Source organism: Buteo buteo, chromosome 21 (assembly GCF_964188355.1).
Source record: "Buteo buteo chromosome 21, bButBut1.hap1.1, whole genome shotgun sequence".
Classification (NCBI taxonomy): Eukaryota; Metazoa; Chordata; class Aves; order Accipitriformes; family Accipitridae; genus Buteo; species Buteo buteo.
Genome location: NC_134191.1, coordinates 2,339,295 through 2,353,512, shown reverse-complemented (window position 1 = coordinate 2,353,512; position 14,218 = coordinate 2,339,295). Strand labels below are relative to the sequence as shown.

Genomic DNA, 14,218 nt, shown 5'->3' with positions numbered 1-14,218 from the left:
AAGGCATCTCATGATATCTATGCAATGACAGTTTAATAGTAGAGAGGGAGAGAAAGTAAGAAGTTTTGGGGGGGAGACTTGATTACAGACAGAATGTGACAAGCAAAGGAAAGGACAGCAGGTTGCCGTCTCTAAAATCAGCTCATCCTCACCTGATTTTATGTTATAGAGGTCAATGTGACTTGACAGGATAATTATATGGTTTTTTCTGACACTGTCAGAAAACTGAAGGATGACACTCCTTCCCATGAAGAAAGCAGGTGCTATCCTAGAATGGTAATTTTAGCCTTCATGAAGACAATAGTATAAGCTACTAATAAATTGTCTGATTTTATCCTCAGGAAGGTCACAGCAAGTCCCAAAAGCCTGAAAGTACTAGCAGCTACAACTACCGTGTAGTAAAAGAGGTAAAACTTTGCTTCTTGGTAGTTAAATGGAAGTGTAAATGAGTAACACAGCTCTGCAGAGCTGCAGTTAGAGGGAGGCACCCAGGAAAGTCTGAGTCACTCTTCCATTGTGGAAACTATTTGCTGAGTAATAACATATCCCAACTTGAATGAGAAGCCAGGAATATAATAAGCACGACATGTGTATTCTTTCCTTAAGAATGGATTAGTGAGAAATGCGACATCTTGCTGTTTCAATGGTAACACAATATTTTTATTGTTAAAGGCTACAAAGGAAGAAAGCAAGTGGAGAAGCTATTTAATTTGCCCTGTCCTGAGTACCTTGCACTCAAACCCACTGTGCTATTGAAATTTAATTTAAAAAATACCAGACAAAGTAGCACACGTTGGCGCTGCTGTGGTGTGAGCTAATGCTCTTTCTGTGATTCCATACTGTGGAGCCTGATGCTGGGTTCGCTTGCCATGGCTGAATTCTGCAGGACCAGCCCTAGTCAAGAGATGCCACGGGTGGTGCCTGGGGCCAGTAAGCTGCTTCCCTTGCCTGTGCCGAGTGGCACAAGGCTGCGCTGGCTGCTGTGTCCCTGGGGGGTGGCGAGGGTGGCTGCCACTCGAGGGGACAGTGGGAACCATCGCTGCCTTCTGCCCCCATGTTTCCCAGCAGCTCTCGCTTGCAGCTTGGTCCTCTTGCACCTCTACTGGTGTTGCAGGACCGACCTGGCCTTAGCCTGGTCTTAGCTCCTCATCTCGAGACCCCAAAACATGATTTTGCTGCCTAGGGCTGCTCTGGTCCATGCAGATGCGTTTTTCACTGTTGCTGCTCTCTGGAAGCCACCTGGCATGCTCTGAAATAAAACCCAGAATCTCAGCTCTAAAGCAAGTCTCTTCTCCAGATCCTGCTGCGGCTCAGCAAGCTCTGTGTTCAGGAAAGCGCCTCGGTCAGGAAAAGCCGTAAGCAGCAGCAGCGACTTCTGAGGAACATGGGAGCTCATGCGGTTGTGCTGGAGCTGCTGCAGATCCCTTACGAAAAGGTTGGGTTTCTGTACGGCTGTTGCCTTGCTTCATGTCATGTTGACAGGCTTTTAATACCTCCTCTGAACCTTCTTGAACCTTCTACCTTTAAATTGGATTCACAGAGTCTATTTTATATAGCCTCACAGTCTATGAAATATCCATGCTTCAGAAATAGTGGGGAGCTTGTATAAGCTTTGTTTGTGTGAGGTCTTTGAATAGACAGTGTTGGGCACTGTTTCCTGAAGAAGTATCTGTCCATCATAGCTCAGAGTAAGACCAAGGCTCAACTCTCTCCTTTTCATGGGAGGTGTGTGCTGCCTTGGAGTTAAGCTGTGTCGGTGGAAACCAGACCCTCGTTGCTGCCGTGAGGTAGCTGTATGACAGCCACCCTGGGAACATGAAGGGAAATGAGCGTGCCTGGTCCCCCGTGGGATCTATCAGCAGGTCCACCCAGTAGTTAGACACAGACCCTCCCAGTTGTAGAGTCCCAAGTGCCCCCTTGGAAATGAATAAATAGCAACTGGCTCTCCAGGCGAGGTCTGCTGCTCATAGCCATACAGAGTGCCGTGTAACGTCAGAGGTGCAGTTTGAAGCCTAGTCTGATTCTGTTGCTGCATGGTTTGAGCTTGCACAGCACTGCATTGTGCTGATGAAGCGCACCATAAGTTCATCGTGTTGGCTGCCCATTAGTCACAGGTGACAGGTACTTATCATTGCATAGGTGAGGGAGCTCTTCACATTTTCCTGGTCACTCTGCTGTCCTCTGTTCCAAACTCTACAGGTCTCTGAGAACCAGTAATTCTAGACAATAGCTTTGATTAATGTTAAGCTAAGTCTCATGCTGTCTTGCTTCATATTTTGCTAAAAAGTCAGCAGCAAAAACACCCTCTGACACCTCTTGTCACTTTTCTGTCCATGCATGTGAATACATGTCGGACAGGTGGTGTGGAAGGTGTTTCGCTCTTGGAAATATACGAAACTCCTTAAAAATAAAAGCAGACACTAATTTTCCAAACTGCATTTTGTACCATCAGTGGACTGGTAATCCACACTGATGTCAGAGGAAAGGCACCGATTCCTGAATTGTACTTGGAAGCATGCAAGTAGTGTGCAGATTCCAGTAAACATAAATTGGGCTTAGCTGTTGCAATAATAACTTTCCATCTTTTCTTTGCCATGGACTACCTATCTGTCGCTGCTGAAATGCATTTCAGTGGAACATAGCAGTTTTCCTGTGTAGCCCCAAGGTGATGATGTGTGGTTTGGCCAATGTACTGGTATGTTCAGAAGTGTAAAAGTGACTAAAGCACGTTGCTGGCAGGCTTGGCCATGGAGTATGCAATTTTAGAGAATAAACTACTGTAATTTCTATTATGGACTTTATTTTTGATGATCTTTAAAACTGTGAAGCGGGCCAAACTCATCCCTAATGTCTGTGAACTGGGTGGAGGTTTGTTTTTCTTTGGAGTGTGAGAGAGACGTGACAGTTCCCTTGCAGAGCTGGAGCTGCGGCTCATCCAGTACTCACCTGAAAGTGAACCTTCAGATTCTTCTTAACCCTATCTTATTTGTCATGCAATCACAGGCTGAAGACACGAGGATGCAGGAGATAATGAAGCTTGCGCACGAGTTTTTACAGAACTTTTGCGCTGGGAACCAACAGAACCAGGCATTGCTGCACAAGCACATAAACCTGTTCCTTAACCCAGGGGTAAGAATAACCTCATGCCATGATTTATATTTTTTTTTCTAGCAAGAAAAGAGAATGGATTGTCCTTTGGGATTGCCTCTGGGCCTGTTCTGATGCAAGATTGGTTGAAGGGGTCACATTTTGATTTCATTCTAAAGCCTCAAAAGTTGGCAAGATCTGTTTGCTTAGGACCATTTCAGTGTAGAAAGTTCAAGAGGCTGAAGTAGACTGAAAAATAGGCTTAGATACGAGCCGTTGTGTTGAAAGATCAGGTCCTCAGAAATGTTCTTTTCAGTCCTGCACCCTGCAGGAGTGCTGACTTTATCCTGACCTCTGTGTGGGTTTGGTGGTTTGTTTATTTTCTAATTTCTTTCTTTCTTTCTTTCTTTCATCCCCCCCGTTAGATTCTGGAAGCAGTAACAATGCAGCACATTTTCATGAACAACTTCCAGCTTTGCAGTGAGATTAATGAACGCGTTGTTCAACACTTTGTCCACTGTATCGAAACACATGGCAGAAATGTTCAGTACATAAAGTTCCTGCAGACAATTGTCAAGGCGGAAGGAAAATTCATTAAGAAATGCCAAGATATGGTAATGGCTGAGGTGAGAGCTGCAGAGATTTGCAAGGTCTGAACAGAAGTTTTCACATACCATTTGGTGAAAATGACAAATTGATCCTCTCGCTTCTGGGACTGCCAAGAAGCTGACAGTTAGCTCTCACAATGCAAAAAGAGCATACAGCTACCAGAAAGCACAGGCTTTTTTGTGACCAAAAGCTTTCTGAGCTCTTTACTCATAGATATAACGAGTGGTCGGTTACTAATGATACTTACAAGTTACTTTCCAGGCTTCTACACAGCAGCATATAAGTGGGCTTGTGATGCAAGGGCACCTTTCTCTAGCAAAATTGGCTAGAAGAGAAATAGTTTAATTTCAAGACCTACATATCGAGCTGTTTAAGTGCTGAAGGGGGAAAGGTCTGAGGGTCTTCTGAAATTTAGGTATGTAGGTAACTGGGAAATTGGGGTGTCAGGATAGAAGGGAGAGGTGAAGAGAAGGGTACATAAATGTCTTTAAGTTGGATATTGGATGTGATCTGTCTGACAGTGTATTTGCATGTCTGATGGGATTTTTATTGGCCTCCTCAGCAGGGGGAGCCCAAGGATCAGATTTGTTAAGCTCCAGCTTTTGTGTATCAGTCTTACTAGAAGGTCTGCCATATTTTGTCATTCAGTTCAAAAATGGTTTCGTGAGCTTCTCAGCATGGAGTTGAGTTTGCAAGATGCTCAGCAGTCGGTTTCCACGGCGCTCGGTAGCTGCTGAGAAAAAGGGTTTGCCTTGGGGGTTGCTTTCTGTGTTTTATTTGGCTGTTTGCCACAAACCCTGCGGGAGGACAGCCCCAGATCCCTCCAGCTGTGTGCTCAGAAGCGTCCAGCCTGGAGCAGGTCTCGGATTGCTCGTTCTCCTTCCCTTCACGGAGTTACAGGAGGTCTGCACTGCTCTGAAAATGTGGCCGTCCGGGTCTCAAATATGAAGCTGGTAGAAATCTCCAATGTGTGACTTAACGTGTCACTCGCTAGCCTTGGAAAATTGATGATGTTTGTTCAGAAGGGTGGAATTACTGAACCCTGCAGTCCTCCCATCCGGCGTGCCCCTGGGGCATTTCTCTGACCAAAATGGTATGTCTACAGCTAGCTGTATTAAAAAGTCAGCTGAGGCAATGTATGTGAAATAAAAAAGCACAGTGGAAAGTCACAAGCTTCTTGGCACAACTTCTGTCTAAGCAGTCAGTTGGACTGACTTTGAAGTTCTTCAGCAGTTCAGAAGTGGTAAATTCTTTAAGGCAAAATGTCATACTCGAGCCCTCTGTCCCATGAAGGCAGCACAAGAGGAATGCCCAGCTGACTTGGTGGGCTGCACTCCTTTTAAGTGTCTAAAGAATAGCTAATCGGGATTTGCACTGTAACAGTCAGCCCACAGATTAGGGGAGGATGCTGCAGGGAGATGCGCGGGCTTTGATCTGCTGATGGAATATTTTTCTTTCTCGGTAGCTGGTGAACGCAGGAGAAGACGTCCTAGTCTTTTACAATGACAGAGCCTCCTTCCAGACTTTGGTGCAAATGATGAGATCAGAGAGGGATCGGATGGATGAAAACAGCCCACTGATGTACCACATCCACTTAGTAGAACTGCTTGCTGTGTGCACAGAAGGCAAAAATGTCTACACAGAAATAAAATGCAACTCCCTTCTTCCTTTGGATGACATTGTTAGGGTAGTAACCCACGAGGATTGCATACCTGAGGTGAGGGCTGTTTGGAGGCAGCGGCCTATGTGTATTTGAAATGTGCTGACTTTGGGTGAGAGAGATTTGATATTGCTGAGTCTGGTCTGGGAAGGGTGGTGGTGCAGGTGGACAGTAAGCTGTGAGCTGGGAAACTGGATTCCTTCCCTGGTTCTGCTATCGGCAACCCCAGTGCATCTGGATAGCTAAGTTAAATCCTTTTATGCTTGTTTCCTTGCTCTTAAAATGGGGATGTGATGCTGTACTTGCTTGTTTTATAGGGTTCTTGAGGCAGAGAGGTTTATGGAGTATGCTGCTAACCTTGAACAGATGGTTCTGCAGAACTGGAAATGATTATTATGCTGACGTTTTGTCTACAGTAATCCTGGTGTTTTTTATTGGATGATGTCTTGCTATTCATGGCATTAAATTTCACCAGTGCTTAAATAAAATGAAGAAGTAGAATTACAAATGATTTATATAGCAGTTTCAAGGTGACATTATATTCATTCATAATACCATTCAGGTTTTTATTTTTTTAATGGTAATTTTTTTTCTCTACTTTTAGGTCAAAATTGCATACATCAACTTCTTGAATCATTGCTATGTGGACACAGAAGTAGAAATGAAAGAGATTTACACCAGTAATCATATGTGGAAGCTATTTGAGAACTTCCTGGTTGACATCTGTCGGGTAATGATTTCTGCATCTAGGAACTGAATTAAAAAAGCTTAAATGAACCTATTTAGTGTAGAGCAGTAAGAATAAGACATAACAGTGCATCAGGGCAGTAAGTACCCTGAATACTGAGTTCCTTCAGATTTATATGTGCCTTCTTTTCCTTATGCCTGTGGATTTCATTAGTCATATTCCATGGAACAGATTAATATTTTTCCTTTTAAAAAGAAAAAAAAAAAAAAAACACCCCAAAAAAACTCAGAAAAGCCCCACACCCTGCTCTTTTGTCTAATGCCTTTTTCTGTTCTGCCACCTGGCTTGCTCATTTTGGCCAGGATAACGAGCTCCTTCCCGAGCAATAGTCAACGATTTTTGGCAGGTCAGGGCAAATTTTTTCCAAGCTTGGCATTTGTTTGGCCATATGGCTTTTTGCCTGGGATTCCAAGTATTTCCCCATACGAAAGCATTACACCTCAGTCCTCCCTATCCTACTACTTTCTTTCCTCTAAGGCACTGTGGTTTTTTTTCCCTTCCCTCCTAAACATGCTATATGCCAACACATTAAAACAGTAATGGTGCTGGGCTTCTGCTTTTGTGTGTGTTGGAAATCCAGAGAGCCAAGTGTCATAAACATCATTGTGGCAGGGAATTGCTGTGACTAGAACGATGAGAAATAAAGAATTCCAGTCTGTAACACTTACTAATCTACCTTGGTTGAGCTGCTTCTGACCTAAGGATGAATTGTCTTGCAGGCTTGTAACAACACCAGCGACAGAAAGCATGCTGACTCCATATTGGAGAAGTACGTTACAGAAATAGTGATGAGTATAGTCACCACTTTCTTCAGTTCCCCATTCTCTGATCAGAGCACTACTTTGCAGGTAGGAAAATGTGCAGAGACAGAAAGGTAAAAATATGCTGCCAATGCAATTATGTTCATTCCACTTTGTTTCCATTTACCAGTTCAAAAGAAACGTGTGTTCGTAAGGGGGGAGCAGATCGGTATTCTTTGTGACCAGGATGTTTCTTTTGCTGTAGAAGCGGAAAGATTTATAGATCAGATTACAAATGTTTTTCTAGAGAGGCTGAAGTGTCACACTACTTCGTTTGTAGATTCAACTCTCTACTACCCCTGAGATCACACAGGTCTCTTGGACAGAGTTTCTATATATCATTACCAGGTTTTGGGTGAGAAAATCACACTGCAAGTAGGGGAATGAAGTGGGGTTTTTGTATGTTTTGTACTGCAGTTGTATCTAAGGGCTCTGGTTGTACTCTTTGCGGCCTCAGATCAGAGTACAGTTGAACAAGATGATGTGGGCAGGTATAGTAGAGCAACAAGCAATTTTGCTCAGCGGTAGATTGGCATGCCAGCTCTCTAGCAGTGGTAAAGCAGTAGCACAGCAGCAAGGAGTTCTCCAGAGAGCCATTAAGAAAGAAGATAAAGTTTGGTGGCAAACTTTCCAGACAGGAGGAGAGGGTGTTGCATTACAGAGGGTGCAAAGGTGATTGTTTAAAGAAAGCATGTTTTTATAGGACGATTCTAATTTCCTTTAAAAACAAAAAAATTCCAAAAGCTCTAGTGTGTTTCATAAGGCTGAGTAATTTTTTTTTGTCTTGTTCAAAAGTTAGGGAAATGTGGAGAAGCTTGGAACATTTGTGAAGTGACGGAAGGTAGAGATTTCCACCACAGAAAAGCAGTGTCAGGACATTGCCCTAATATTTGTATTGCAGCACAAAGATAACATCATTCTTTTATTCATAAAAAACTTTTTGGGAGGAGTGTGGGTGGAGTGGTCAGGTGCCTGGCAGGTCTGCCAGAAGTTTGAGTATGGTAGTTGTTGAAACTTGATGCAACCTCATCGTGCCAAAGGCAGTTGTTCGGAGTGCAAACTCCAGGTTTGTAATTGAATGCAACTAGCAGCAAGTTAGGAGGCATCTGGTTCCCAAAAGTGGCCATAAAGGGCATCTGGCAATTTGATGTCAGTCCCTCGTCAGAGAATCTGTGCTAAACCTTTGGATCATGGTGCACTGCCTGGGTGACTGCAGTGCTCCAGGGAAGTGTACATAAAACTGCTGCATGACTGTGCATCAGGTAAAGACTTCTTTCTGCTTAGTATAAGCAATAATGTTCCTGCTTTTGCCTTCCTGACTACCTGTATCTCTGCCCTCCTTGAGTCAGGACGTGTACTCAACCCGTGTCTGGATGACCAGTGGCCAGACTGATCTACCAACTGTTTAGCATTCAACGCAGCTCTGCTTCTCATAGACAGCCCTCCTTATTCAGACAAGGAGACAGTCACACTGAAAGCAACAGAGCTGTCTTTGAGATTGGCTCAAATACTCTTAAGCTGCCAAACTGCGGGCATTGCCTCTGAGGGCGCACAGGGCTGCAACAGCTGTGTTTGGGCTTAGCAGCTTTATTAGGGTTGTGTCTTAACTCAAGCAAGTCTGAGCAGTCCAGCAGTTGATTTGCGCCTCATGTGACTTTAAGATGTCAGCCGCTATTGCGGTATCAGCCTCCATGCTAGTTTGTCAAAACTTCATCAAAAGAAATGAGACAGAGATCAAGTTAGCCTTGTCTCCTGGGGCGCTGCCCTTCTCTCTTCCCTCTGTACTGTATACCTTGGCTCTCATGCTTTTAATTGTCATCTCTGAGTGTACAGCATTTGAATACACTTCCTTACCATCATATTTTAGCCATCTGTTAATTTTATGTCAGCAGTTTTTCTTTAGTTTCTCAATCTCTCCCTCTGTCCAGCAGGATGAAGTAACATAGTTCACCTCTCTTTTACCATCTCAGTTGATAGCTCTGCCTTATCCTAGATTGATCTTTCCTCTACATCTCTAAGTTAAAAGCTCCGTTTCTCTCCCTTTTTCTGCCTGTCAAGACTCTTGCCCATAACCAGGGACTTTCCCGTCTGAGGAGTACAGTCCGCTGGACCACCTAGCTGGCGTACATCACTCCTCCAGGTGGGATTTTTCCCTCCTGTCTGAGATGCTGCAGGGCAGCCTGCAGCGGCTGCTGCCTGACCTGGTGCCGCTGTCTCCACAGGCGAGTGACAGCTGCCACTCTCCTTTGCGTTGCCTTTGGATTCAGTCACTCCCTGTCCTTTCTGCTGCACCTTGTCATCTTGTTTCTTCCCATGCGAGCCTCTTCTTGTCTCATGCCCTTTCATGTTACGGCTTGTTCGACTTCAATTGTACCTCCTTTGAGTCAGGACCAGCCTTGCTTGTTCAAGGAACACCTTGTACATCTGTCGTGCAGTTCAAATAATATAAAATTAGGAGAACATAAATATGTCTTTTCAAAGAACAGCTTTCCAAAACTTTTCCTCTTTTACAAGTGCTATTTAGCCTGTTTGCCTCCTAAGGGTGCTGCTGCCCAAGGCTTTCCTTCACAAGTGTAGTTGGAGGCATGTGGAACATGGAGTAGGTTTCTTATTTGATTTATTGACCTAGTTTAAGCAAATGAAATGTCTTTGAAGCTTTTTAAGACCAAAAAGTCTTTAAACATGAACTTAAAGGAGTATGTGGGTGCCTTAAATCCAAATGTGCAGGTATTTTCAGTGCCCTTGGAGGATACTACTGTCTGCCATGGTTTTGGTGTTTGGCTTATTTCTAGCAAGGATAATAGGTATTTGCCTCTTAGTAATTTTTGGTTCTTGAATTTTGATTCTCCTTTTGTATCTCATAATGTGTTTCATAATGGTGTTACTTGATGAATTGATCTAATAGATTTAATTATGTAACAGATATGGCTTTTTTCTCTAACTCCACTTTTTTCTTGCAAACAGGCATTAATCTTGACAAGAATAAAAGAGGTATTTTTTCACTGGTTCCTAAGTCTTGTGGGCTTTGCACTGTGGTGTAGTTCACTTAGCTGATAGAAACATTACATAGCTAGTAGGCACAGGGACAGGGGGTATTCCCTCTCAATGTAGGTTCAGTTGAAATATTTGAAATACGTTTTACAGGTAAAATAAAGGAATTGTTCTACTAAGTAATTACCGTACAAAACCAAATAGAGAGTTTTGGTCACTATTGTTGGGATGTTGCAAAGATGAAAGAACAGAGCTCATGTGCATGTGTGTGTTGGAATAGCTCACCTATCTATCTGTAGTGGAAGATCACCTTGTGAAATACAGGGCTGAAAACCACGCCTTAATTTTGGCCAATCCGTGGCTGTAGTGTTTACCACTAACTATTACCTGTGTTCGAAATAACAAACACACAGCTGGTTTCTTCAGTAAATTAGATACCAGCTAATAATACTTGAAATGATGAGTTTTCAACTTTGGAGCTGTGCTGTTGTTGAGCCAAGAGCAAAGTCCCATTTACCTGTGGACTCTTGAGTCAGCTACTGGTCAACGCTAAAAGAAGAATCTCTGTATGCCAGGTTTGCTGATAACTCTGATTAAACAGATGAAGATGACTGCTTATTTCCTTTGCTTACTCAAGCTTCAATTACTGAGGCTTTATGCTTTAGAAGCTATCTGTTTAATATTTCCCTTCCAGCACTCATTCCCACCCTTTCCATTCAGTTGTTGATGGTGTGGTGTTGATTTCTACAACATGAAATTGCCTAACAAGTGGATACAGACCAGTTAGAAATGACTGGTGTGCAGAGAGTCATGGCTGAAGCTGGTAACCAGTATTACCTCAAGGTGATGTTTGTACGTTTCAATACGGTGGGATGAGTTTGATTTTTCTCTTCTTTAACCTTGTGTTCTAGACTCGCCAGCCTGTGTTTGTACAGTTGCTGCAAGGCGTGTTCAGAGTGTACCATTGCAACTGGTTAATGCCAAGCCAAAAGGCTTCAGTGGAAAGCTGCATTCGGGTCCTCTCAGATGTAGGTAAGAGATGGATGTAATCAGAACTAACTGCTGCAAACATGGTCATCCAGTATTTGCTGCTTACATGTCATCCCTCCAAAAAGAAAGTGCAGTTTACTTCCCACGGGTGCCACTTGCAGATAACTCGGAGCCAAGGCATGGTACGAAGCCAGAGTTATGTTGATATATTGTCATGGTTGAGCAATAGGTGGTGTCACCGTAACCTGAAGTGCTTTCTCCGTTTAACCTCAAAACTCTCTGCAGTCCTGTTGATCTGCAGCAGGGAAAGAATTTTGTGCCACTCCTCCCAGTAGCTTGCTCCCCTTTTAGTAGCAAGAAGAGTAATTTGTACTGGATATTGAGGCCAAATTCTGTTGGATAGGTGTACATGTGTGTTAGCAGGAGTTGTTAGGAGTGTGTGTGTGTAAGGACAGATTCCTACTCCCACACTTTGAAGACAGTAAACAGCTCTGAGGTGTGAAAGCCTTTAAACATAATGCAGCACAGAGGTCTGACCCATTACGCAGGGACCAAGCATTGCATTGTTTAAAAAGCACACGGAGGAGATTGTAGAAGGAATTGCAAGTAGAGGTTGTCTTTTCTTGCATTGATTGTAATACATGGGCTGAAGGAGTCAATTCTTACTAACTTTTGCTTGTTGCAGCGAAAAGCCGAGCAATTGCAATTCCTGTAGACTTGGACAGTCAGGTCAACAATCTCTTCCTGAAATCTCATAACATTGTACAGAAGACTGCAATGAACTGGCGAATGACTGCAAGGAATGCTGCCCGCAGAGATTCGGTGCTCGCTGCCTCCAGGGATTATCGAAACATAATTGAAAGATTACAGGTGACTACACAGTACCCCTTCCTCCGTTGATAAGCACTTACTTGCATGCCAACACAAAAGGAGTAATTTACTAAGTACAAAGACATTTGGAAATTAACTAGTCCAAATGCCACATGGAAATCAAGTTGGCTGATGCTGAATATAATAATACTGTAACACTGTATAAAAAATCAAATGTAAACCATTGTATTGGGACAGGTAATTGAACGTGCACAGCTAATGGGTATAGAAGTACTCATCCTAGGAGATGTTGATACTTGAAGCTAGTGGTACTTGAAGTATTCTTGTTCCACCATTAGTAATATTTTCTTTAGTAAGACAGGACTTTTTCATCATCACAGCCTTCCAAACTCCTCCAGTGCTTTGCTCCTTGTGCACCAAAACTCTCAGACAATGAAAGGTGCCACAGCCCTGCCTGGAAACCACTGCAGAGCTTGAAATAAATAGATGTATCAGTTCCTTGTGAACCGTTTGCAGCCGCAGTCATTCCCTGAAACGAAGTGTGTGCCTTTCCATACTGCTCTTGCTAAAAAGACTATTTAAACATCATGCTTCATGTTAGAAATAGGGACTGATGTGTTACAGCTGTATGCTATGTTCAGATCTCTAGACAGTTCAATAAGGCCTTTTTTTATACCATATGAAATTCATCATCTTGAATGATGCTTTTATCCTTTGAAAATTCATTCCCTGGTCAAAAGCTTTTTCTGGCAAACAGTTCTAACTAACTTTATGTAAACTTCTATTACGTAATGTAAAAACACAGCCCAACCCAGTCTCATTGAAATAGCTTCTCCCTCTTCATCCAGTCCTGTCTATTTGTCCATTTCAATTTGATTAAACTTTGTCTCTGGCTTCGCAGGTATCTCAGTACTTTCTGCTTGTTTAAGTATTAGGATAAACGTGGCTTCATTTTTAAGGTAGCTACAGCTTTCCAAACATGGAGGACAAGGCACATAACTACTTTTTTTTTCTTTTTGCAAAATTTTAACAGTAGTACTTTTGTCAGTTCGTGTAAGCATAAATAGCCTGATCATTATCATAAAGTTTCAGTGCAGCTATGAATCTGCATTTTTCTCTTTCTCCTATATCAACAAGAACACCTACAAACATGGGTAGGGTAGGGAAACTAAGTAATATGGGGGACTGCTGGAAATCAGGTCTCCCTTTTTTTAGGACACCTATTAATCAATAAAACTGAAAGTCTTATCTGACCAAACTCTGAGGTCTTTAATCTAGTTTATCCAGTCAGGACAGACCTAACTGTCCTGTCCCTCTTTTGTGGTTTGTAAAATTAATTTGCATATAAATATAGATTTATTTAATGTTTAAAATCTTGATATGGTTATATTCCAGGACATAGTATCAGCTTTAGAGGATCGCCTACGTCCTCTTGTCCAGGCAGAGTTGTCAGTACTAGTAGATGTGCTTCACAGGCCTGAACTGCTCTTCCCAGAGAACACGGATGCAAGGAGGAAATGTGAAAGTGGAGGTTTCATTTGCAAGTAAGTTGTCTTGAAGTCTGTGTTGTTGGGAGGGGTTTTGTTATGTTTTGCTTTTTCCCAGTTTTCCCATGCCTTATGGAACAGTGCCCAGCTTGGTAAATACTTGATATACTTTGAAATACTTGTAAAGGACAGTATTTCATGGGATAGTAAATGCGATTTGTCCTTGGACGGGGAAAAAAAAATGCTCTTGGGGATGGGGAAAGACTGCTTGATATGCTCTCAGAGCTAATGCTTAAAAATTTCTGTATTTGCTGCAGGATACAAGTGTCATGAACAGTAGTATAAATGAGTAAGAAATTTTGAGCTGATCCCTGTTATTTGATACCTGCCTTCAACCCTAGTAATGTCTGTAAGGTACTTGATCTTGTAGCACTTACTGCTGGGCCAGTATGTCAGAATCCGTTGTTATCATGTGCATCACTTAACACAGGTGCTGCCTACATTTAGAGGGAAGGAAAAGGAAAGGTTACAAGGTCATTTAGAGGACAATTCAGAGCAGAATCCAGCTTCTCAGATCACCTCCTGGAGGGGTGGATTATATACAGAGTTTATGGAAACCAGGTACCTGAGTAAGTGACAAATGCTGGGTAGGATGGATTTCCAGTTGCACTGTCCAGGACTCTTGATACGGTTTTTAACAAAGTAGTATGTGGAATAGTTTTCTATAAGTGCTTGTTCTGGAGGACCATCAGGTCCTAAATCCCACTGCCCCTTCCCCTGATTCCTTTCTGCCTGTAGTCGGAGGGGTTTATCTGGCTGTCCTCCTGCCGGGGGGGATGCAGTTTCCTTCACAGCTTCACCGAAGCCCGTGGTAGCTGGTTAAATGTTGCTCCTGAGAGAATGTTCCCAAGATGCTTGTATAATGGTATGATAATAAAACCTGTTTGTGGCTTAAGCCAATTAAGTAAGATAGGCACGTGTATCTTACCCTATTTTTACAATATTAGTACTAAAA

At 42.8% G+C, this 14,218-nt stretch overlaps 1 protein-coding gene across 3 annotated transcripts in view; it reads left to right on the top strand.

The window, feature by feature from the left end:
• Positions 1–14,218, top strand: part of ITPR1 (inositol 1,4,5-trisphosphate receptor type 1) — a 180,177-nt gene that overhangs the window by 81,196 nt on the left and 84,763 nt on the right. For all 3 annotated transcript variants that reach the window (XM_075053126.1, XM_075053125.1, XM_075053124.1), the window contains 10 exons: positions 342–407; positions 1,298–1,435; positions 3,004–3,129; positions 3,513–3,713; positions 5,162–5,413; positions 5,961–6,086; positions 6,824–6,952; positions 10,807–10,927; positions 11,571–11,755; positions 13,112–13,260. In XM_075053126.1, the coding sequence (XP_074909227.1) occupies positions 342–407; positions 1,298–1,435; positions 3,004–3,129; positions 3,513–3,713; positions 5,162–5,413; positions 5,961–6,086; positions 6,824–6,952; positions 10,807–10,927; positions 11,571–11,755; positions 13,112–13,260 (1,493 nt within the window). The remainder of the gene's footprint in view (positions 1–341; positions 408–1,297; positions 1,436–3,003; positions 3,130–3,512; positions 3,714–5,161; positions 5,414–5,960; positions 6,087–6,823; positions 6,953–10,806; positions 10,928–11,570; positions 11,756–13,111; positions 13,261–14,218) is intronic.